Source organism: Neodiprion pinetum, chromosome 3 (genome assembly GCF_021155775.2).
Source record: "Neodiprion pinetum isolate iyNeoPine1 chromosome 3, iyNeoPine1.2, whole genome shotgun sequence".
In the NCBI taxonomy this organism is placed as follows: domain Eukaryota; kingdom Metazoa; phylum Arthropoda; class Insecta; order Hymenoptera; family Diprionidae; genus Neodiprion; species Neodiprion pinetum.
Genome location: NC_060234.1, coordinates 13,442,787 through 13,468,257, shown reverse-complemented (window position 1 = coordinate 13,468,257; position 25,471 = coordinate 13,442,787). Strand labels below are relative to the sequence as shown.

At 35.2% G+C, this 25,471-nt stretch overlaps 1 protein-coding gene across 2 annotated transcripts; it reads left to right on the top strand.

Moving 5' to 3' along the window:
* The first annotated feature begins 11,306 nt into the window (after nt 1-11,306).
* LOC124215750 (zinc finger CCHC domain-containing protein 8 homolog) lies at nt 11,307-24,203 on the top strand. Of its 2 annotated transcripts, none has more exons than XM_046619499.2 (7): nt 11,307-11,703; nt 15,238-15,484; nt 15,723-16,030; nt 16,824-17,037; nt 17,643-17,826; nt 17,941-18,083; nt 20,633-24,203. In XM_046619499.2, exons 1-7 carry the CDS (start codon nt 11,336-11,338, stop codon nt 21,092-21,094), a joined length of 1,926 nt encoding a protein of 641 aa, XP_046475455.1. In that variant the 5' UTR covers nt 11,307-11,335; the 3' UTR covers nt 21,095-24,203. The 2 variants fall into 2 exon arrangements, with proteins under 2 accessions (XP_046475455.1, XP_046475454.1); XM_046619498.2 differs by having other exon boundaries at nt 20,630-24,203.
* The last annotated feature ends 1,268 nt before the right edge of the window (nt 24,204-25,471 follow it).

Genomic DNA, 25,471 nt, shown 5'->3' with positions numbered 1-25,471 from the left:
CGGAATGAATCCAATGTTCACTTGTAGAGTATTTAACGCTGCTCAAAAATGTCCCGGAAATAATTTCAGATATTTTTAGCCGCTGGTGAAACATGAAATAAATCGTAAAACTAATTCCGAAAACGCCCTTTCTAAAAATCTGAACAAATTCACACTGATTCGATCATTTGAAATGTGATTTTCAAGCACCGCTCTATAATGGAATCTCAATATTTACTATTGTTTTCGCAAGTTCTATAGTTTTTCCATGTCGAAATTGATCTTGTTTTTCTCCTAATGTACCTTGATCTAAAAAGATTTCAGAATCACATTATTTTCATGATTCCGTGATTTATGCTGATCGGGTGATATAAAAAAAAAAAAAAAAAACACACGCCCTTTCCAATACGGAAAAACTAAAAATTTGCAAAAAGCCGTAAACATCGAGATCTTACCATCGACTGATGCTCAAAAATCACATTTCAAATGATAAAGGATGTGTAAATTTTTAGATTTTTAAAGATGGTATTTTTTGAATTGATTTTGCGATTTTTGTCAAGTTTTCCCGGTGTCTATAAAATCTAAAAATATCCCCTCATGGGTTGATAAGAAAATCGTCCTAACAAATGATCATAATCGAATTGGGTGAAGTACATGGCCTGCTAATTTGATGTGGAATGCCTCATGTATACGTATCGGATTCAGTACATATTCATATTTTTTTTGAAAAGTTGACAAATTGTCTGCAATTAAGATCAGTATTTATATAAAATAAGACCTTGAATTAACGATTAAATCGTTGTGAATGTATAAAAATTACAAATTTCAAGCTGACTCAATGTTTATAGGCGAATATCTCGTAATCGGTTAGAGTTAGGAAAATTTGATCTCGATACTTTTTTAAAGGGAACGGGCACGAAATCCCGAATGACCAAAGTACCGAAACGCTGAAATTCCGAAATTGTTGTTGAGAATTTCGTAATTGATGGAAATTCGAAATTCCTACACAACTAAAGCGGACCTTTCAATGTCCCGACTTAAGAAAATTTGACAACTGAAATAGCAGCAAAGATACTATACAGACCAACTGGAGACTGAATTGTAATCTCCCTCCATGAAAAAAGTCGAATCCCAGTTATCAGAAGGCTCAGAATTCCGTTTACTAGTTGGTATTTAAAATATTACTGCGAACGTTTATTATTCCGAAAAAATGACTTTCAGAACTAGAAACACCGATAGTCTTAGCTGAGAAAATTTAACATATAGCAAAATCGGATTTTCGAATGGATCCCGAGCCGGCAGCTCTAAATTCCGAAAATGTAAAGTTCCGAAATTAAAGAATCCTAAATTATCCATAGAGATATAAGAATAGAGTACGTGAATCAGCCGATACGACCAGCACGCAATGCACGGAGAGAAAAATCTAAGAAAAATTACCCTGCTGTTACTAATCGTGATGTAAAAGACACCTAATGCAGTTTTTATTGATGCATGTTACAAAAATTATGGGTTTTTATGAAAAAAATTACTACCTTGCTTGCAAACTATGTATTTCGGCAGCACAAAATTTAAAATGTGACGACGCATTTTTCTGATGCAGCACGGTAAAAACTGCATTAGGTGTCTTTTACATCACGATTATAGTAATAGCAGGGTAAATATCTCTCAGATTTTTCTCTCCGTGTACAAAGAGAGAGGGCAACTAGTAAGTCTGGTTTTCTTTGTCTAATTAGGCATGCGCAGCAGGCGAGTCTCGGCCACACTCAATACGAAAATATATATCAAAAAATAATGTAATCAGTAGTAAGACTATGAATAGTAGTATTAATATAATTTAAATAAACTAATGAATCTCAAATTTTTCAAGGATATGTAAAAGTGAAGATATAAAAAATACATTCAATATTTAAATGAAAAGTACATTTATTGTTTCCCTGTGAACACATGACCTCCATATGACGTCATAGATTGGTCACATAGAGATCATCGACTTTTTACCTAGATATGACATAAAAATGACTTTATTGATGACTCTGATATGATGTCATGTAGTATGACATCATTATGACATAGTGCTGACATAAAATTTGACTTTTATATGACGTCATGATTGTGACTTAAATATTACGTAAATATTATGTCTTATCCCTATCACATGTGTGACGTCGCATCAAAGTCATAAATTTATATATTATTTACGTAAGAAATAAATCATACAATTACATAAATTACAAGTCATATTCTGACGTCAAAAGGATATCATAATACCGTCATATTCTTACCTAAGAAACAACTCATACTTTTACGTAAAATTGATGTACGATGAACGTCATACTTAAGCATCAGCTTCCGGTCATTCTTTTACATACGAGTGACATAATACTAATGTCACGATGGTATAAAAAAAAACGATCAACGATACTTTTCTATTTATGTTCTATGTTGTATCATGTATTGATTTAATAATTCATAAGTGGAATTTCATATGACATTTCTTAATTTTTACTTTTATATTTAGTGTCCAAATTTAACTTACCGCAAATTCTCTTTAAATGCAAACATTAAATATATTTTTAACATTGAAAATATTAGGATATTGTCATAAATAAAATATATAAACTAATTTCAAAATTAATTATTATATTGTAATAGAGGTACAGTAACAAAATAATCACTATTTATAAATGAAAAATATAAACATTTTGACTTTACAAGTTCTGTTGTAACAGTTATATTATTATAAGCATTCTTAAATACTTTTTATCACTATGACATCAGAGTTATGTCATCGAGACGTCAGGTAAGTTATAATCATGTCAGCCAGACGTCACAATTTTGTAAGCAACTTTACATCACTATTTTACCTCAAATTTAAGTCATCTTGACGTCAGCTAAATAACAAGTACGTCAGCTGGACGTCATGTTTTTGTAAGCTTCCGGTACCGACTTCACTTCTCTATGACATCAGAGTTATGTCATTTTGACGTCAGTTAAGTCATAATGATGTCAATTGGAGGTCATATTTACGTCATTTATCTTACGTAAGAATCTTACGTCAGGAAGTGGGAAATTATGAGTCATATGTGACTCATATATGACTCACATCTTACGTAAATCATGACGTGACGTGACGTCATTCTGACATCAGTTTCACATAATTGTGTTCACTGGGTTGTGTACCACTTTACAAATTATACACTTTTTGACCATAGTGCTATTTTTCGGGGAAGGCAACACGAAGCAGGTTATGTTTGTGTCAACAACCTTCGGCACGCCAGCGCATGCGTGATTAGACAAAGACAACTAGACTCACTAGTTGCTCTCTCTCTTTCTATCGCGTGCTGGTTTTCACTTACGTGCGCTCCTATGGCTCACGTACTCTATTCTTATATCTCTATGAAATTATCAAACTCCGGGAATTCAATGGAACGGAAAATTGCGAGTTCTGTAAATCAAAATTTTTATTACGAAATAAATTATTATGTGAAGCGAATGCGGAACAAACGATCTGTGGAAAATTATCGTTGTGCTGCCGAGAAACTTTTTTAATGTCCGGTAGCATTAATTATCTGTAATGTGTTGCAAACTAATTTTTACACATACCGTCATACACTGTATTGCCGTTCCCAAAAACTGTGGTTCTGCGGACATATTTTTAATGAGACCTGAATACTCAATAATAATGAAACACCTGGATAAAATCTATAAACAATAATGTTCGCATGGAAAATGTAAAATGCAAACGTATGTATTTTGATCTCATGTGTAAAGGATGATTCAGAAATCATGATAAATATTCTGTACGGAAAATTGTTTGTCGACGTGTTTTCACAGACGTTTTACATCTGAGCCACTTTTTAAAAATAATTTTAGTCTTTATTATCGTTTCTCAATAAAGAAATTTGTCAGATGTCTCAATTGATGTTTTTGTCTCGATTTTCAATTTGGCAGAATCTTGAGCTGAGGTTTTTTTTCTGTAATATAGCTTACCTTAATGAAAATTTTACACCTGTTAACAAAATTTACAAAAGTAATATGTTAATGTTATCAATTTCTCAAACTAGAAGACAGTCTATCATTCTGTAAGCGACGGATATTAACTTTCGGTTAAAAATAGTGGAAAAAAAAAATTTATAATTAGTGAAAAATGAGTGTCGATGTCGTTTCCAAATTTTTAATTACTGACATGAGAGATTTAGTTTAAATACACCTTCCTTACCCAGAAATCCACTTTTGTGTTTGTAAGACATTTTTATTCAAAGATTGTACCAAATACGGATCATGTAACAAGCAATCTGTTCAATATTTCAGAAATGAAATCTCAATGACATTACTTGGGCTCGTGTGGAGTGTGATTCATAAGTAAAACTAAAAACCAAAAAAAATATAATCAAATTTTTTTAGTGTGAAATAAAAGTAATGATTAAAAATGGTCTAGGAGAACGTTGATTCTAATTTCGGAGATGAAACGAAAATATAAATCGTCCTAATTTCCATAGCTATGCTGACCACGATTGACCCTGTAAAATATTTGTCATGAATTTCGAATACACATTTATATAATACTTATACAGTATCGGTCGGTCATCTTGCCTTTCATGAAATTTGATTGTAAAATCATCTCGAATCTAGCGATAACATAATTTTATGATGTAAGATACCATTTTATTAAATTGTCATATTTAAGGTCATCTAGAAATACAATCATATGTACTTATGTATAAGTTTTTACGGTCATATTTTTCGATGAAAGGGATAGCAAGATTACGATTAATTATACCAAAGAAGCTGATTCATAAGGGTTCAAATAGCGTCAGCTGAAGGATCAGGGATTTCGAATAAATGTACAAATTATTATTATTCATGCTAATACTGCATATTTTATTCTTTTGTTGCATTAATTAAATGGTACTATGGCCTGAAAATGGGTATGAACTTGGTGAACGGTCGGCGGCATACTGGGCAATTTCTTGCACCATCGACAAAAATATTGCCACACGTCAGGCAGCAACGATTGTGGCCACAGGGTAGGAAGCAGTGCGTCGGAGTATTCTCCCTGCACACCACGCACACAGATTTTCCTACAAAATAAAAAAATCGTCAGCGTATATCATAATTACGTCTCCGGAAAAAAAATTCAACGTCTCTATTTATCGACCATTTGACTGAACTTAATTTGGGGGGATGTTATTACTATATTGGGCACATCATATTTTATCGATGATAGCGATTACCAGATTTTACGTGTGTTTGAATCCACACAGAGTTTTCTAAGGTTTGTGTGTGTTGCCTAAATGGTTTTCGATTGCAGTTATATACAAGTATCTTTCTGCATTTTGGGAATTCATTACAATGTAGTAATGCAAGTGTAGACCGAGGAAGAGACTGTAAATTGACAACGATAAATTTTATATCTGTCAAAAGAAATTTTTTTTTAAACGCCCATCGAGATTTCGGTGGAGCATCTCAAACAGTAAATCTCATCCAAATATGAGGCAGCCTGGTGACAGAAAAAGATTCCCCGAGCCGGTGAAAGAGAGGGACATACAGTCCGACCTCCAAATAAGAAACCCGGCAATAAGAAACTTTCCCCAGTTCCTCACTCGAGCGCTTCCCCCACTCCGACTTGAACTCCGAGCTCGAGATTTTTGTGCGCGAAACCTCTGGTTAAGAAACCAGCCCGAAAGGGAATATTTTGGCGAAATCGAGTGAACGCTGTGGTGTCAATTGATGTGTGGATGCGTACGTGAGTATGTGTGTGTGCGTTTGTGAATGTAACACAAAATTTAAAAGTTTATTTGAATCTTTTTGTATTTATTTGACAGATATATGTGGACGTTGACAAGATTTCATGGAACATAAAAACAGAGAGTAACAAAGAGAGTAAAAGAAAGTTCAGAATCAAGTAAAAAGCTAAATTAAGTAAAAAGTAGAATAATGAAAATTCTATTTTGAATAACCCGAAAAACAATCATAGAATGAAACATATAAACCTCACAAAGGCCAGGTTTCTAATGTAAATGCAAGAGTCGCAATTTTTCGCAATACATTTCGAGTAAAACACAAAGATATTCCTTAATTACGAGGAAAAAGGAGGAAATAAGGTAAAAGAGTGTTTTTACTAACACAAAACTATACATATTTTGTTAGGTGCTCCGATCTTTTTCCTCCCCTATATTTCCAATCACCTGTGACCTGTGATAATACTTACCGGTGATTTTTAAATTTTTAATGTGGGTTCGTCTCTTCCATTTTTCTAGCCACCCGTGGCTTGCTTTGAAATTTTCTGGTCCGCCGATTCGAGAGTTTATCACGAGAGCTTGTCGGCATAGCATTGGTCCAGAAACTGCAATGCCTTTGCAACGACAATCAGAAAGCCACATGAATAATTTGGCGTCACGTTCATTTGTTTCTGAAACTTTTTTCAATGTTTTCGAATGGCTCGTTTTGACGGCATTCTTTATTATCTCCTCATTGGATCTCCATTTGCTGAGAACACTTTTATTCAAGCCGTATTTCGCACAGAGTTCTCGAGAGTTCAGGGTTTTACACTCTTCCAAAATTTTCTTCTTTTCTTCAAACGTATATCGATTACGTTTGGTCACAGCAACCTCTTTGTTTAAATTAATATCACTTTGTGGCGGAGATTCGGTAACATTCTCTTCGACTTGTACACTGCAGTCTGATCTCTTACGCTTTTTCAACGTTTCGGTCATTTTAAGACAGTTATGTGATCGAAATTCAGACGTGAAACAAAGATTCGCTAGATAAATGTCCACGCGCAGTCAAAAAAATTTTTGCATGAGCGATGGGAATAACAAGTAGGAATTTGTTCGAGCGTGTTTCCTATTGAGAGGATCGCATGCGAAAAAGAGTGAGAGAGACGGATAGTGTCACTGAGCGCGGAGCGCGCGCCAGGTGGGGGTATGCGATATATACGAAAAACTCTTCCCCTTGGGGGCTTTTGGTTTCTTATTGGGAGGTTGGACTGTAGTAAGACGAGTATTTCTCTCTTTCTACGGCAAGAGCGTACCTACCGTAATTCACTGCCCCAAGCACTGCGGCGATATTGTATTCCGAATGATATGTGTTATACATACATATCTCCTAGTAGTGGGTCAGGTTATTGAAATAAGACATTAATATCAATTTAACGTATTTTTAAATGAAATAATCTAATTTATAAATGTGTAACGGATGTATCCGCCAGAAAGGTAAGTAAAAAATTGAAACGTAAATATCGTAATATTTATAAGTAATTAGAATGTATATAAAAATATATGAATGTAGCAATATATATTTTAACATATATCGTAAAAACTAATACAATCTTTTTTAACATCTTGCTCAAGCTTGTACGTAGAAACCAACATTTCCTTGTCATAATTTCATTAATTAAGTATCGACATCTGCTATAACGCGAAAATCTAGCCGCATACTTAGAGCATTGATTTTGATACTTGCAAGGTTATAAGCTGAGAAGGTATGTCGATATGTCCAAAAAACCCAGGGCGCCGGTGCCCTGTGTGTGACGTCGGAACGGTATTTGGTGGAAATTTCCAGATGCTAGACACCGGAATCACTCACACCGCTACAGTTAGACTCACATCAGTAGTTTGGGTCACCAATTACCGATAAAGTATTAAAATACACCGGACAACGGGCATTCTGTCGCTCTAATCGAACGAACCAAGGAAGGAGTAATTATTGGATAAAAGATTTAATTTATTGGCTTACCTCTTGAGAATACTCTGGATATGATGACTTGCAGCGTAGATTGGTGAGAGAATTTAACGGAATAACTGATTTTAATATATTTGGATGCTTTGATTAACTTGGATTTATTTTATAAGTTCAATATTTCAAGTCACAAAAACGGAGTTACTTAGTGTAAGATCTTAAATTAATATGACAAAATGGAGCTGAAACCTCGCTGGACTTTTGGGCAGAGTAACGTTGTATGAAAAGTTTAAATGCAAAAGGCAAAAGGATTTTACCGCGAGACTGTACCGGAACAAGATGACGAATCTGGTGGTAGAAACCAAGAGGACGATCGGGTGATCGGTCGCCGTTTTTATAGGGGTCGATCGTTGCGCAGAACGATCCCCCTCTTTAGATTTTTTGTCACCCTTTGCGCACCTCCCCCTTTTTCTAGTAATTCTAATTAGGACACGACATCTTCGCCGCATGCACGCCTGTGATCTTAGTTCATTAGCTATTACTATATTGCAAGTTTTTACATATGGTATAACGCTGCACTGGTGCGGTGGTGTAGGTGCGGGGTCTTTGTTCTGTAATTTTCCATTCTGCGTGGGCTTTGTTGTTGGGGCGCAAGCCCCCCTTGGCCCCGCGGCTACTGTGCTTTTCCCCCGTCTTGTGCTTTCGGCAGCTATTTCCTAATATGGTAATCGCAGTGCGTATGCGCTGGTGGTGACTCATGTTTTATGTTAGTGCCGTGTGCATTTTCGGGGTCACGATGCGCTTAATTCTAGTTCCTGTTTACTTCTTAATATTTGTACTATCTTGCTCGTTACAAAGTCCATATGTCATATTGGTTACTCGTCGTTTGTTAGTTTTAAAGCGGGTATCTATATAAAATTACATATGTATTATAATTGATTACTGTCGTTATTCACCTGGAGTACAATAGCGATTGTTTATGAAACATAGTTGCTATTTGCTTAACATTATTAGAATCGCGCTGCTGCGAATATTCTTAGGTGTTTGTGTTATAACTATCTTAACAGATTTAGGGTATTTAACAATTTGATAATTCATAGTTTTAAAGCAGGTTTACATGTGTGCTTTCGTATATAATTCTCTTCTGTAATTATTAATTCTTATATTGATATAAATCAGCTTGGAAGCTTCTAGAACGTTTTTCTTATGTTTGTTGGTTGCCTGTCATTGGGCGTTGCCACGTATGCATCTTTGAGTTTATTGCGAGTTGATTTACCTTCGATCGTTTCGTCGGTAAGTTTCCTAATGTGTTCTCCAGATGAAGCTCTGTATGGCTCCACATTGGAGATCTGCATTGCCTTCAAAACGTTGCGCGTGTTGCCTACAATACGGCGTTACGGAGGAAGGTATAGTTCATGCTGGATAATTAGTATTCACGGTTTTGAAGGTTTTGCAGTCTCTGGTTTTATGGGTTATTGCAGCAGTGCTATCTTTACATTATGTTGGTTATATATTTATCTATAGTTTTACAGTCTTCTATACTCCAGGCTATATGGTAAAGCGTAGGTTGCTTATAGTATAGCTCTCAGCTCCGAATGCACAAATGGCATTGTCGAGTGCTATATAATAATTGGATATAATCGTGTTAGTTAATTATGGTGTTGATATGATAGTGATATATAATAACGTATAATAATATCATAGCTCTTTGTAGTACGAAGATCTCGTAACATGGTTTTTAAGCCTTGGTTAGTGAATTTCATAGTTACTTCCATCTAGGGATATTTCAAATAGTTAGACAGTTGTTTTAATTCCTTATGGTTACAAGATTCTCGTACTTCGAGTTTGGTTAGTTGATAAAAGTAACATGCAGTAATAATAGTCGATAAAACATACGGACGTTCCGGTCGGATGTTACATGTGCGACGAGCGTGAGTGTTTGGGGCGCTGACGTCAGTCAACGAATCGCGAGCGTACGAGACAGAGAAAGGTATTCATCTTACTATGCCCCTCTCTGTACAGCTTTCCACTTACACGAAAAGGTACACCAGGCTGCCTCCATACTGAATATGCTCTAAGACAGAACGACACATGGATAACATATTAGGAAACTTAATGATAAAATGAGTGTAGGTAAATCAACTCACGGGACGATCTGTAAGGCGAAACAGCCAAACAGAATTACAATCATTATATAAATACAATAACAATCAATCCTATAAGATGAACAAAGCTTATACCAGTTTTGAGGTGAAACGTAAAAAAACATATCCTTAGCTCCTTACAAGTATTGCACGACACCAAGGAATAAACTCAACGATGTATATGTGGCAACGTCCAGTAACAGGCAACTAACAAGCATAAGAACAACGCTCCGATACCTTTCCAGCCAATCTATAGAGGCCCGGCGACTTTCGTCTGGATGGTATGGACTGAACCATACCTGAAATTTCTCAGGTATGGAATTCCATACCTGGGAATTTGAGCGAATTTTTTTCCGCATTAATGCTATAGTTGGAAAAACCAGAGAAATCAGAAATCTACCATACCGATTAACGATACTGTATCTCTAATGTAGAATACAAATTTTACTCTATCGGAGCGCTGGTTACTATGTTTACTGTTTACAATAGCCGGATTAACCGGTTATCCTAACCCTATTAGTTTCGCTTGCGTGTACCTGTGCCCTATATACCAATTGATCGACTATCATATATTCATACAGAGAGATATTGAATATACATAAATAATTTATATTTATTCGACATAAATTTAAAATATGTGTAATACATATGGCTACTGTTAAAAACTGACCCCCGCCCCCCCCCCCCCCCCCCCCCAACTCCATGCCTGAAAAATTCATAAGTCGCCGGGCCTGAATCTATATGAATATAAGAATTAATAATTACCGAAGAGAATTATACGAAAAGCACCTACATAAACCGATTCCGAAACCACTAACTATCGAATCCTTAAATACCCTAACTCTGTTAAGATTGTTACAACACGAACACCTAAAAATATTCGCAGGAGCGCAATCCTAGTATTAACTTTAATATTAAATAATTGGTTTCTACCACCAAATTCGTTATCTCGTCCTCGGTACAATTTCGCGGTAAAATCCTATTGCATTTTGCATTCAAACTTTTCCCACGAAGTTACTCTGTCTAAACTCCAGTGAGCTTCCCGCTTCATTTTGTTATACTAATTTAAAATCTAACACTAGGAACCACGTTGTTTGCGACTTGAAATCTGAAACTACAAAATAAATCCAAGTTAATCAAAGTATTCAAATATATCCAAATCAGTCATTCCGTCAAACCCTCTCACTAATCTGCGCTACAATTCATCATATTCAGACAACTTTCCAAAGGTAAGCCAATTTAAATCTTTTATCTATCAATTACTCCTTCCTCGGTTCGTTTGATTAGAGCGATAAAATAACCGTTGTTCGGTGTATTTCAATACTTTATCGGTAATTGGTGACCCAAACTACCGATGTGAGTCTAATTGTGTAATCGATTCCAGTGTTTAGCCTCTGGAGTGCCCGGAATGTCTGATTGGTTCTTTAAAAACTCCCTAGATACCGACTCCGTTTCGGATCTGTGAATTCCGGCCCATGGGAACGCAGCCTCATGTCGTGTCGTGCTGTGGTATCATTAGTGAAATCGCAGACATGGCGTCGACTGACAAAATTATTAAGTCTCGGAAACGAAAATTACTGCTGGATACCGACATTTATGAGCTAGACCCTGAAGATCGATCTCCAGTTGCATCACCACCTACTATTATAATTCCACCTTCCGATGAGGATCTCGATGAGTCTAATGTAAGCCAGGAGTCAGAGACGTTCGATAACCTCTCCGGACCTGTCAACTTCGACAAAACAGTTGGTCCTGGCGTTGCCCCGGAAGGTTTTATACTCATCGACGAAGATGTTGGCGTTGATGAAACCGATAATTCACAGAGCCAAATGTACGATGCATCGTCCGAGACATTGAGACCGGTTTTCAAAGTTATGTTTAGAGACATTGATATTGCCAGGTATGGACTACGTTCATTTTTGACGTAAAATAGATCGTCGGTAGATTCAGCGGAAGAAGTTGTGACAGTAGAAAAAATTGCTCATATCCCTGCAACTTTTTGTAAAACATAACAAGTTTGATGGAAATCTGTTTTTAATTCATTTATGTACGATACTTTCAGTGAACTGTGATGAAAGGGTGTATTTCGAAATATACTCGCAGTACTGCAAGTACTGGTAACCGCGTTCCGAAATCACGCGACAACTTATTGCCGCCAGGCAGTGATGTCATGAAATTTGTGACGTTATTGACTGTGACTACTGCGGTTTGGGACATGAGACAGTTGGAGTACTTGAGAGATGGCCGCGTCCTCGGTGTAGCGTTCCGATTTTACTGCGACTGGCAACTTGAAGTAAAAAGGAACACAGTTCATAGTTGACTGTGTGATGTCGCAGTCGGCAGTACTGGAAGTATATTTCGGAATACACCCAAAGAAAGCACCTCTAAATATTAATATTTACATGACCGAAGTTAGTCGTAATGGCATAAAAAGACACTAGAAGACAATCACTATTTTGCAACTTAATGACTGATGGAATTGAGTTTGACAAATTGGAGTAGTATTGCCTTAGTACAGTTTATTATTTTACACTTGGTCTGAAGTTGCTAAATAACGATTGCCTCGAATACCACATTATATCATTCACGCTATCATCTGCAACCTCATTAATATTTGGGCCACCAGGGTATGATATTCTGTGCCTTTGCAAAAATGAAAATCAAAACAAACGAAATAATTGCTTAGTTAGAACCAAACATAGGAATGCATAGGTGTCGGTATTTACTTGGATAATTGGATCTGACACATAGAATAGCAATTATGACGGAATAGAAATGATGAAAAATCGAATAGAATGATATATTTGGTAAAGCATGGATCAGTATCGGATAAGCATATGGTTGTACAGTAAATGATTGTTTATTGATTTAACTATGAACTTATAAATTAATTTGGTTGTTGGGTGCGGAAGCGATCGAGAACTTCAAAACCTTGTAGAAATATTCTATATCGAACCTAAATGTCTATCAAATTTGATTCGTGAGGGTACGCAATTGTTACCTATTTTTTATAAAGGATTTACCGATGAATAATTTTTCTGCTAGGCGTGGAAACGACCAAGGACTTTGAAACCTGGTCGGAATATTCTAGATAGAACCCGAAACTCAATCAAATTTGATTTATGAGGGTACAAGATCGTTAACTATTTTTCATAAATAATTTACTAATGAACGATATTAGCTGGTAGGTGCGGAAATGACCAACAATCTCAAAACTTTGTGGGAATATTGTACGTTAAACCTCAAACTTAATCGAATTTGATTCGCGAGGGTATGCGATCGTTAAGGATTTTTTATAAATAATTTACTCATACAATTTTGCTTGCTGGGTGCGGAAACGATTGAGGACTTTAAAATTTGTAAAGTCGTCCTTTGATAACCGCTAAAAATGATAAAAAATGATTCACGGGAGTACACCGTTGTTTACTCATAAACAACTTTTGTTGCATGACTGATACTATTAGTGATATATTTCCTCAATTCAGCTGACATCTAACTTACGCTTTGCATTATTTAGAATCAATGACATGGATATAGCGAGATTTTGGCTTCTTTACTTCTTGATTTTCTCTGGGTTTCTATTTTTTTCCGAGATTTATTTATAATTCTGAAAGGGATTTTGACATCACAAACTCCGGTACGGTTTTATGCCATGCAAGTGTAGTTTTAGTTAAGCGTAATGGTTTTTGAACACATTTATCTTCAATAAAATAGCATGATTCTTGGAAAAAGTTCCAGATCCCCAAAGAGTGATGTATTAAAGTATTGATTAATCACGTTTGATCTCGAGCCTAAAGTTTTGATTAATAATGAGTTCTGATGGAAAAATTTTTCAACGCTAAGTAAGGTAACTTGAGACTAAATTTTGCATTGACATAAATAATCCATCTTTATCCAAACCTTGCAATCCAGCTGATTGATAAAAGCTTCAGGTATACAAAATGTATTGTTTTTTAATTTTACTTTAATGAATAACCACTCTATCAGCAAAAGCCCGCGTTTACCTGAAAAACATATCAATATGAGTATTTTATCCAAATTTCAAGCAAATCAGTAAAAAATGAACTGTGGTACGCTAGACGCCAGCTATGAAGATGTAATATTAAAAAAAATGTATTTGAAATTTTACAACTAATTATTTAGATGGAAGTGGAATTTTTAAACAAATCAAATTCTTCAGATTCATATGATTGGGCTTCCGGTTCAGGAGTACCTTTTGTAACCTCGTTTTTCTGATGTTTATTTGGGACTCAGGCACATGAGAATTTTTTCTCTATTCAGTCTCTTCATCGAGGAAGTGCAACACCCTCCTTGAAAACAATTTTCTTTACTTACAATGTCGCGATTATTTGAACAGATATTGGTCTTAATACACCAGAATTATTTGTGCAATCAGTTGTGCATCTAGAATTTCACGAGTTTGAACTTTCAAATTGCTGACCAAGTTACGTTCACTCCTCACAAATTTATCATCCGAACTCAGAATCGGCGCCAATTAGAGTTTTCCATCAGACTTCATTGACACGAATCAATACTTCAGGTATGTGAAAAATTTATTCAATAGATTGCACAAATAGTTATCGCGTAGTTCTATGTACGTTAAAGTGTTTAAAAAAAAAATGTTGTAATTTTTTCGAAACAGGTTTAAAAGCTTCATTTAGGTATAAAAATATGCCTGTTAAAATTTAAGTGCTTAATATTAACATTGCGAGGTTGCACATAGTACTTTTCTGATTTCTGTAAGAATAACATGGGAAAACTGATTTTTGCTCTTTCTGATTTTTATAACTAGCTAACAATGTTTCACACAGAAAATTCACAAAGATATTTTTGTAGAGAATTGAACGCTGCTCAAAAAAAGTCTTTTATAATATCATGATAAATCTACTCTTTCAAAAGTTACTTACAGGCTTTCAATTTGTTTTTTTGAAACACCCAAATATACGTGTCTCGGCACATAAAGATTTTTTATAAAATGGAAGTTTGTAACGTTACTCTATCAATTACATAAGAAAGATATCAAGCAACTTCATAAATTTTCAATAATTGAAGTAAACAAATATTAACATTTTATCACGCTAACATTACGAATTTCGTCCTCGTAAGGAAACTCATTCAATATTGCGCTTATACCTAGGTTGGAGAAACAGAAGTAAATTTGGTGAATGGTGCAGGGTGATAGAGATTTCCAATTATCATTATGTTATTTATTATTATAGGTCTTTCCTCAATTGTCGCTTATTAATTTTACTTTTTAAGCCTTAATAGTTCTCAATTATTGTTATTAGATGCAATAATCTCATTAACTCAGTTCACAGTCATTATCATTGCCTTCTGACTTTCTTATTTTATGTGAAATTCATTTTCTCTTTCCCATATTACTTCATTTATTTCATTGCTCATACATTTCGACAAGTTTTCATTTAAATTACAGGAAGCACGGGCAGGCCATTGAAGCATTTTTATTAAATTTGCTTTCTGCGACTACAAAATCTAAAGGAAAGTATGACCCTTCTGGCTCTGTACTTGAGATTTGGGATCAACAAGGGGTATCGGAAGAACAAGAAGCCACCTGTTCAACAGTCCCTGACAATAACCAAGCAGCAGCAGAGGACCAACTTTTTGTGATTGATACTCAGCCTAAATTAAAAGATGATTTAGACATTCCTACATATGGAAAGGTTTGATAATTTTCTCATTTTTAGTCTTCTAGAATTTGATTATTCAGGAGGTAAAATGGATGTAATCTAACTTGCAAATCAATATGGTGCCATCAAACTGTTGTGGCGAGGGGCAGATTTCATATTATGACTGATACAGAGGGATTTCATTTCTATATTCGTTTGTTTTTTGTGTTACTTGCTGATTGGAAATTGTTCAAAAACTATATTGTACATCTTTTTTATGCGGTATGAATAGAAATTCGAAAGAGTATTAGAAAAACATGCCGAGAAGATTGTGGCAAACCTACCTGAAGATCACGCTCCAAAGTTGTCATGTTTCAACTGCTTGGGCAATCACAATTTACGTGATTGTATCAAGCCGCGCAATCATGCCAATATAAACAGAAATCGGAAGGAGTTTACTGCAAACATGAAGCCTAGAAATGGAAGATATCACTTAGAGGAAGAACAAAAATTTGGACATTTTGTGCCAGGGCATCTGAGTAAAAACCTTCGAAAAGCTTTGGGGCTTAGAGACAATGAACTACCTAGACATATTTACAGGTGAAAATTCCACCATCTTGTAATAGAAAAATACTTTCTTTTCCTATCTTTTTAAATGTAACGTATCACCAATTCTGAAAGCATACCTTCCAACTCGCAATAATGATTGGCATGCTTCATAATATCTTATTCAAAAATAATGGTGTTTGTTGCCACCAATCCACATAGCACATTTTTTACTAATGATTATCGTATTAATACCGTAGAGAGAAAAATTCAGTTGCTTAATTCAGGTCCACTGAATCATGATAACTACTGTGCAATATCTTCTTTTTTTTCTTTTTAATCGTGAAATTGCTAGTGGAGATTGTTTGTGAACCTTATGGTTAACAAAACTTCAACCTATCTACCATTTTTGTCTGCCATCCATTTAATTGAAAATTAACAATCATCTGCAAACTTATTGCTAAAGTTCTGTCAATAATTGACTATACAAAAACTATGACAATCAGTGAAATTATAGTTAGCCTTATGAAAAGTGTGCTACTTGGCAAGAAACATATTTTGTATTATAGCAATTCACAGAAGTGAAACACTTTTTTTACTCACAGTGATGTTTGGGAGACGTCATTCATTTCATGTGCTATTGTAGAATTTGACATCTCCGAGACGTCAAGGAGGACGCCAAGAATCGTGTGTCAAGCCAAATTCAAGAGTATTTTTCGGACGCATTAAATTCCGTTTTATTTGTCTGTCAAGGAGTTAACAAAACTAATTATTTCGGGGAAAGATGGGTCAATATTTTTATTTTTTTTTTTTTTCTCATTTTTGTACCTTAAAACATTTCTTTTAGCATGAGATTACTTGGCTACCCTCCAGGGTGGATGGAGGAAGCTCGAGTACAACACTCTGGATTGACGCTGTTTAATTCAGAAGGGAATGCAGATCTTGATCCCACTGACGAAGAAGGAGAAATTATTGTTGCTGGAGAAAAAGATGAATTTGACATCAAGAAAATATATGACTTTCCAGGATTTAATGTCGTTCCTCCTCACGGTACACGAGATGTTAGTAATTTCTATTTCAACAACAATCGTATATGCTATAGAAATTATGCACCAATTTCTGGAATGGGGAAATTATTCAGGTGTGGATAATGGAAAAAGTGGCAAATAACTTTATTAAAATTCTCACTTCACTGAGACACAACAGTACAGTTAATGACTCAATATATGTTCCCTGCATTTTTCGAATTCATACTGTTATTATTTCGAATATTAGAGATTTATGAAAGGACAAAAAGTAAACTACTACTCAAGTAATAAGTTTGTAACTCCTTTTCTTTGCCATCCCCTGCAATAGTTGCAATGCTTACATTCTGTATCTGTTTGTATATGTTTTTTAAAAACTACAATCCCCCAAAATTATGGAAAGAAATTGCTTAACTAATATTCTAAGAAAAATTATGGTATTCGCAGAATCTGAAAAATGTCAAATTTTATTATTGTAAAATATTCAGAGTAACGACTTGTAAGATGTTTTGAACATGGGATCAAAATATTGTTTCTATACATAAAAGTTAGTAGTATGCTGCTTGAAAAATAATTTCAATTTCTCCAACAATGAGATCAATTATAATATTCAATCTGAAAATTTTCTTATTCTAATGCAGGAATACAAGTATTTTGGAACACCACGAATGCAAGAAATGCATAGCAAGGAGGTTATGCTTTCAAGACTGAGTGGTAGAAAAGTGCAGGATGGTTATCAGAGAAAGAAGATGAAAGTGAACAGATCTGGAACGGTGAAAAACACATCTATTTCTCCTATTGAAATGGAAATTGCGGATATAGAAGGTATAACGCCACACTATGTTCACTATTGATAATCTTGCAATACAATTCATAGTTTCTCTGGTATGAAAATATCTTTGCTACTTTTTCGTTCTTTAATTTCGTTATTTAATTCAGATGATGTGGTTGCAACTTTGGCAGTAAATGAATTATGCACCCCGCCGTTACCTACGGACACACCTCCCAAGCCTGATGAACCACCCGAAGCACCGCAAAACTTTGATAGTCAGTCACAAAATCTACCATCTCCTAACTCCACGGTAAGCTACAGAATTCTTTTTTTTTTTCGTATGAAATATAAAGCGAAAGTACCTATTAGTATCTGTCACAAGGCAACTTGATTTCGGTTAATGATTAATTCCTGCGAGTAGTGATTGCGCAGATATTTTATCACGAACAATAAATATAAAGGACCCTGCAGAATCCTTACAGTAAGTGGCTCTCAGTCGAATTGGCTGGATTCTCAGTATATTATAGTACATGTATATCCTCCCTATCAAAAAATCTCATGGACTTTCCATGATATAGGCTTCGGAAAGGGGGTGTGCGGTTTCTTTGATATCTATGTTGAGAAAAATCTTGACCTCAATAATATAATTGTGCGGAGAATTTCTTGGAAATGTAGGTCAGGGTACGTCGAAATACAGACTCCAATTTTTTCCAACGTTTCGGCCGGTTCTGTGGGTCCTCCTCAGGGAAATAATTTTACTCAATAAGAGTTAGGCGCAGACATATATTACACTATTGCTGTCGAGATCGTTGACCACGTTTCCAATGTATTATAAATAAATTGTAACTGTCTGAAGACGATCTCCACAGCAATAGTGTAATATACATCTGCGCCTAACTCTTATTGAATAATATTGTTTTCCCGAGGAGGGCCCACGGAACCTGCCGAAACGTTGCAAAAAATTGGAGTCTGTATTTCGACGTTCCCTGTCCTACATTTCCAAGAAATTCTCCGCAAAATTTGATATCTATGGATTACGCGATATTTACAAATTACAAAGCTGTAAGGCGGACTTGAAATCAAACAAATCACTCAAAAACTGCACAGCCGATCCCGCAGAGACTCCACATATGTGTGAAAAACAGGACAAGTCGATTATTGCAAGAGTTGGAGGGTCTCGTTCTTCGCGTGAAATCTGACGTTGCGCCTCCTTCCAGTAAACCAGCACGTTCATAGATAGAATTAATGCATTGATGGAATCAATCACAGCTTCCTGCCTATCTTTGATAATCAACCGTGCTAAGTTTTCTGTTATTTGTTTGATTTCAAGTTCCCTTGAAGCTTTATAATTAATGAAAATCATGAAATCCACAGATATAAAAAAATCTGGACACCTGTTTCCCTGCCTGTATTTAAGAAACTAATGATTTTTGGGACTTGTGTCCATGAGAACTCCATGAGATTGGGAGGACATGTATTAAAACATACTAAAAATTCGGCCAATTCGATCAGAAGCCAATTTCCATAAGGTTTCTGCGGAGTCCTTTAAAACTTTACGTTTCCTTTTTTATTTTGCTTCATGTTTTATAATTTTCGTTAAATAGAAGAGGTTGACAATTTTCTTTGTAATCGAACGCAATATGTCGACAGCATGTAATGTGTATAAATCAACTCACATCCACATCGTTTTTGCCCCATGAAGCCGTACAAGTTTTTAACAAAATATGTTTTCGTACCGAAATCACTAAATTGCATGCATTAACCAATGCATTCATTAGGTAAAAAAATAGATCGTCTGATATATCTAAAAAATCCATGGACTGTTTTGACACAATTAATAACTGAAGGATCCTTTCATCAAGAGAGGCAAATTTCGCTTTGTGAGCCTCGGTTATAACTTGTGTCTGTATCTGAGTAAAAGATACCAGTTTTACTTTTTCGCTATGTATCACTTAGGTAAAGTTGAAGAAGAAGAAAAAGAATTCTAATCAATTGCTAATGAACGTAATAAATTAGCACCGTTATTACTACCCTCATGGGAAAAAACCCTCAACTTGGCTATAAATTGGGTACTGGGACCGAATATCTTGGGAATAAAAACTCATGCCAACATAACTCATGACAAAAATAACTCAAGCAAAAATAACTTACGACAAAAGGAACTCATTACATGAATAACTTGTAGCAAAAATAACTCACGACAAAGATAACTCATATCATTTTTTCGTTACTGCATATGTGTATTTCTTAATTGGCTTAATGTTATGAAAAATATGTTTAAGTGTAACAATTATTTGTTAATTTTAATTTTTTTTCTCCAATCTAATATCACAATAAAAATGTAGCCAGATTATGCAATGTTAGATTCTTGTGTCGAATGATTTCAAAGCAAAATAATACCAAACAATAATTTTTCGTACGGGATAGTGTGTTATGGTTTAGCTTATGCGCGTTTGTCATACAGAGGCCGAACTTATTCTAACTTTTGGACTGCGACAGTCATCTTTCACGTTTTTCGTACAAGGCGTTGTGTTGTGGTTGCAGTTCTTTTTTATTAATTAAGGTTGTTGGTTTAGGTTATCTTTGCCATAAGTTATTTTTGTCGTAAGTTATTCTTGTCATAAGTTGTTTTTGTCTGAATTATTTCTCACCAGTTATTTTTCGTTGAATTATTTTTGTACGGGTTATTAAAGTTGGTTACGGTGAATTCATACTTTGAACTTCCTCCTTGTGAGAATTTAGCATTATCCGTAATTTAGGCGTACGAATTTACACCCAAGTTGAGTTTTTTTTCCATGACAGTGTAACAACTTTTTTCTGTGTCATCTCATCATGACAATATATTCTTATGTGTAGCAGCAAAATATGGTGTCATCATCGCGAGCAGGTTCACCATCACTGTCTGATTTAGAGATTGCGAAAAAACAACTTCTTGCGGAGTTGGATGAACCCGCACTACCATCAGATCCAGGAAAATCTGTGAATGTTGGAAACTTGAGTACCATTTCAAATCATTCTGACAGCACTGGAATGCCGCCCCCGTGTAATGCAGAGCATACACCCCAGTCGACTAGAATACAGAACAGGGAAAACAATTCTCATTCAAGTAACACGGGTGTAGTGAAATCCATCGACCTGGGCACTCCTGTTCTACAAAGTACATCACCGTATAACAGGCTACCGTCGTCTGAAAAATTTTCTAAAGATATTTGTGACGTATTAAATTTTGAAAACCTGCCTGATTCAACAGGTCAATATGAGAAAATGAGCGAGATTATTCAAAAAGTACGTGGTACGGTGTCAAAGTTGCAACAGGAATAATTGTCAGAATATTAAGGAAACGTTCAGTCTGTGGGTTTCATTTCTCTGTTTGAAAGTTCATGTTTCGAAGTGTAAAATAAGTAATTGTTATTACATTGTAATTTCTTAAATTACATATGAATTATTCTTATACAATTCAAAAGAAATGACAATAGCTTATGAATATTATAATTTTACAGTCTGTAAAATTGTCATTCGAGTATCCTTAATTGTATACAAGATACTACTTATAAATAGTGGCGTAAAATTATTATACCGTGCGTCTGTGAAGAAAGTGCGCATCTTATCCGCGTGCGTTAAATCGTTCGAATTTTATTGGCTGACAGTTATCGCCTGATTGAACAGCCGATGCAATACTAAACGCAACTATCAGAAAATGCCCTTAGGGGCCCACCGTTACCTGTGGACAACTGCTGTTGGTGTTGTTACGAAAAACAATTCGTCGATGCGGAGTTGATCCGAAGTAAAATCAATCAGACACACGTTAATCATACCAATCAAGTCATCGGATTCCTTCCATGGTCAACTTATTACTGTAATCCGAAAATCATTATTAACAAAATACTTATCCAAACCTTTGTGCTCCCTTTGCGATCTCGGAAGAGGTTATATTCGCAAGGGAAGCGCGCAGTTTTGGTAAAGTATTTTGTTAATAATAATTTTCGGATTACAGTAATAAATTGACCATGGAAGGAATCCGATGACTTGATCGACACGATTAACGTGTGTCTAGTTGATTTTACTTCAGATCAGCTCCGAATCAACGAACTGTTTTTCGTAACAATACCGACGGCAGTTGTCCACAGGTAACGGTGGGCCCCTAAGGACATTTTCTGATAATTGCGATTGGTATTGCATCGGCTGTTCAATCAGGCGGTAACTGTCAGCCAATAAAATTCGAACGACTTAACCGCACGTGCAGAAGGTGCGCACTTTCCTCATGGACACACGGTATACGAATTGTAATTGGTAAGGTCAGAAAAATGCTTGTCAGCCAATAACATTAGGTAAGTCTGATGAGAATTTTGGAGAACAAATAACTTATCCGAATGCCGCCAGTAAATTAGCTACTTTGGATGGTCAATGGACTGTGGTATACATAATGCAAACGATATTGAAAGTGGCAAAATACATAAGAATATACAGATCCCATTAAATCACCTGAATTTGAAATGTGTAACATGTACAAAAAATTCAGAATTGTTAGGTCTGGAGTAGTATTTAGCAATACCAGAAAAATATTGCTCAACTAATTCTATTATTATAATAATTTTTTGAAGCCCCAACTTTCTGAGAAAACTTGCAAGGGGTCCTGGATTGATCAAGAATGGCTCATAAGAACATTCAATCTGATAAGTTATAATAGATTTTATACACGTGTATTGTTACTGTACAGAATATCTCATAGATAAATTACAATTATTCGTATTTTCCGATTACAAAATAAAACAGAATTTATTAATCGATGACTGATTATTTACCAAGCTGATAACTACTGATATTACGATTTGTGGAGACTTTTTCTTCCATCTTCACAATAGTAGTACATTGTATATTCAGGGTGGTAAGAAGGAAGTCCCACTAGTGAAATCGCCTACTGCCAGTCGTGCATGCAATTTTTTTATTGTTCTAGTCTATTTGAAAACTTGCCTTTCGCACATGTAAAGTGAGTGCAAAAAGTTGCTGTTTTATGAGTATTACGCAAGTGGGCGGGCATGGAACTCTGCGCTCGCTTGCGAGTGTGCATGAAAACGTCAGTTTTCCGCCCACTTCCCTCGCACAACAAGGCGTTTTTTTTGAGGAGGGTCGGCCATAATATATATTCGGATAGTTTAATTCTAATGCTATGTGTGCTGAGATTCAAGTACATGATGTTTCACCTGTTATCATCTGCTATTGAGAATATCTCTTAAAGCGAGTCTCTTATATCACTTCGTGTAAACCCTCTGTGAATACGAATTAACTGCCTCATGTCAAATCCTCGATAGCTGTGTTAATTTGTTTTATTACTACCCTATTGTTTTATTTTACTTCCTTCTTGTTTTACTTACCTTGTTGTTAAAATAAAATCTGTTCATATTGCGAATGCCAATTTCATGGATTTTAGTTATAGGAAAAGGAGTATTCTGGATGTAATTGATATTGTTGGGAGAAAGTAAAGTGTCATTAAAAATATTTATTATTTATAGAAAACTTAGCTGGAATTTTACAATTTTGGGAAAAAGTTTTAGATGATGATAATATTTATACAGAGACGTAGATCTTTGTAAATATTCTCGACATTCAAAAATATTTCGTTTATATACATATAAATATGTGATGGTTGATGGTCTTACAATTTCTTTTACATTTTTCATCAGTGTTTGTCTCGCTGGGGAAGAAGTATATAATTTTATGTGATTTTGATTTCATCAGATATAACAAATATTGAATATTTATTTGTAACAATATTGAACCTTGGCCAAGAAATTACAATTCATTTGAAATAACTATCAACTATAGTATAGAAAAATTACAAAATTCTTTATCCTATGACGATAATGGAATCTTTGTGGAAAGTTACATCACAATTAAAGTCCTCAGGTTCAACCCATAGCCGAAATGGTGAAAAGTTTTGACTCTTAGTTTTGCGATCTAATTGAAGTTACAAACGAATGAAGTACTAGAACTATTATTAGAGTTATTTTAGTCAAATTTGACACCTGAAATAAAATTCTAATTATTGGCAGATTTGTAATTGCAGATTAAATACATATGCAATTTTAGTTTATAATTATCGGCCATGAAGGCCATATCCGTACAGAGAAACGGTTTTGGGTAAAATCGTACACAGAAGTTGTAGGGAAAGAGATTTACGATATGTCCTTGTCCCTGATTAGCCAAACTCAGATTATTAATTTGCCCCTTGTTGCTGGAAATTTTCTCTTGGGTTCCTATAAAGATGGGAGTTGTACTGCATTAATAGCCGATCAAAGTTCTGAGTGGTTAAAACTCTGAACGGTTAAAACTCCGAACGGTTAAAACCCTGATCAATTAAAGCCTTAAATCGGATAGAGTTCCGAATGTTACCAACCTTTGGAAATGCCCTGAAGCATTTACTGCATATACATATTGAACGAAAAATCCGGTGTGGACTTCTATAAAATACTTTTCGGTGACAATCCTGCACTATTTGATGTAAATCTAACACTGCCTGCGATCAATCTAACACTATCTGCCGTTGAAGTTCTGAGTTGACCACGAAGATTGTTCTATCGTAATCCGCAATGGCCACTTTTTCACAATATAAGGTTGGTAACTTAGTTTTCACCATTCTGAGGAAAATGGTTCTACAGAATATTTTTGTATAGGAGAATTGTTGTAAAGGAATTATTCTACGGAATAGTTTCAGTTTCACGCACCCAACACAATACTCGTTCGACGCAACACACATTCAACACAATTAATTTAAATTACAATGTACGACAATGACGATTAAATGTATGATTTTGATGATTAGATGATTGCTCTAAATCTGAGTTGTGCCAAACACAATCTGTAGAACAATTCTCCTGTGCAAAAATATTGTGTAGAACAACTTTTGTGTACAATGAATCATAGAGGAATATTTCTGAAGCGAATCTCGAATTCATTTCTGTGGAAAAATATTCTGCAGAACAATTCTCCTGTTTTTGTGTCTGTACTGTCCCCAAAGCATATGGTTAGTTTTGGGGAGGGGAGAAAGGGGGAGGGGGGCTGCTGAAAGGCTGCGCTAAGCTACATGTGTGGGGAAAGGGTCTTAATCTGCGATATGTGGTTTTATAATTGATGTATTTTAATTCATTTATCCGTCGGTAATATTGTCTCTTTCGCATTCACAAGTGTCAATGACGTGCCTTCGTAATAGGGGCATTTGAGATTCAGCTCGATTATTACAGAAAAGTTGACAGTTGTTTTCCTCTTCATAATAATTTGCATGTGTGGCTAGTTTCGTCATTCGTTCCTTCAGACGTTTTAGGATAATAAAAATTAAAAAGAAAGCTACTTGTTGATGAATTTTTCAAGGTACAAATTTTTTTGTAAACACATGCCTTTCTGGCGGGGGTGTCAAAAGTGTCCAGAATAGAGCTATGTCATTTATGGACAGCTATTTGTGTAGACGATACAATTGAACAGTCACTCGTAGATAACATGGAGCAGGACAAAGATAACCTGACTGAGAAAAAAAAATGTAAAAAATTATGGTCGCTTTTGAAGGAAATTACCATTCAGTAATTGTGCATGATATTCCTTGAATCTCTTTTTTTTTTGTTATATTCATTTCTTGAAGCTGGCCTTTTTTCTCTATACCTATTATTAAAGCATTGATAACTGTATCACTCACTTCACCAGGTGGAA

What these genes read in the sequence shown, in the direction of transcription:
- LOC124215750 (XM_046619498.2), top strand. Translation starts at nt 11,336, where the DNA reads ATGGCGTCGACTGACAAAATTATTAAGTCTCGGAAACGAAAATTACTG. An exon ending in ACATTCCTACATATGGAAAG is followed by an intron (nt 15,485 to 15,722) that starts GTTTGATAATTT and finishes CGGTATGAATAG; the next exon opens with AAATTCGAAAGAGTATTAGA. An exon ending in CTCCTCACGGTACACGAGAT is followed by an intron (nt 17,038 to 17,642) that starts GTTAGTAATTTC and finishes ATTCTAATGCAG; the next exon opens with GAATACAAGTATTTTGGAAC.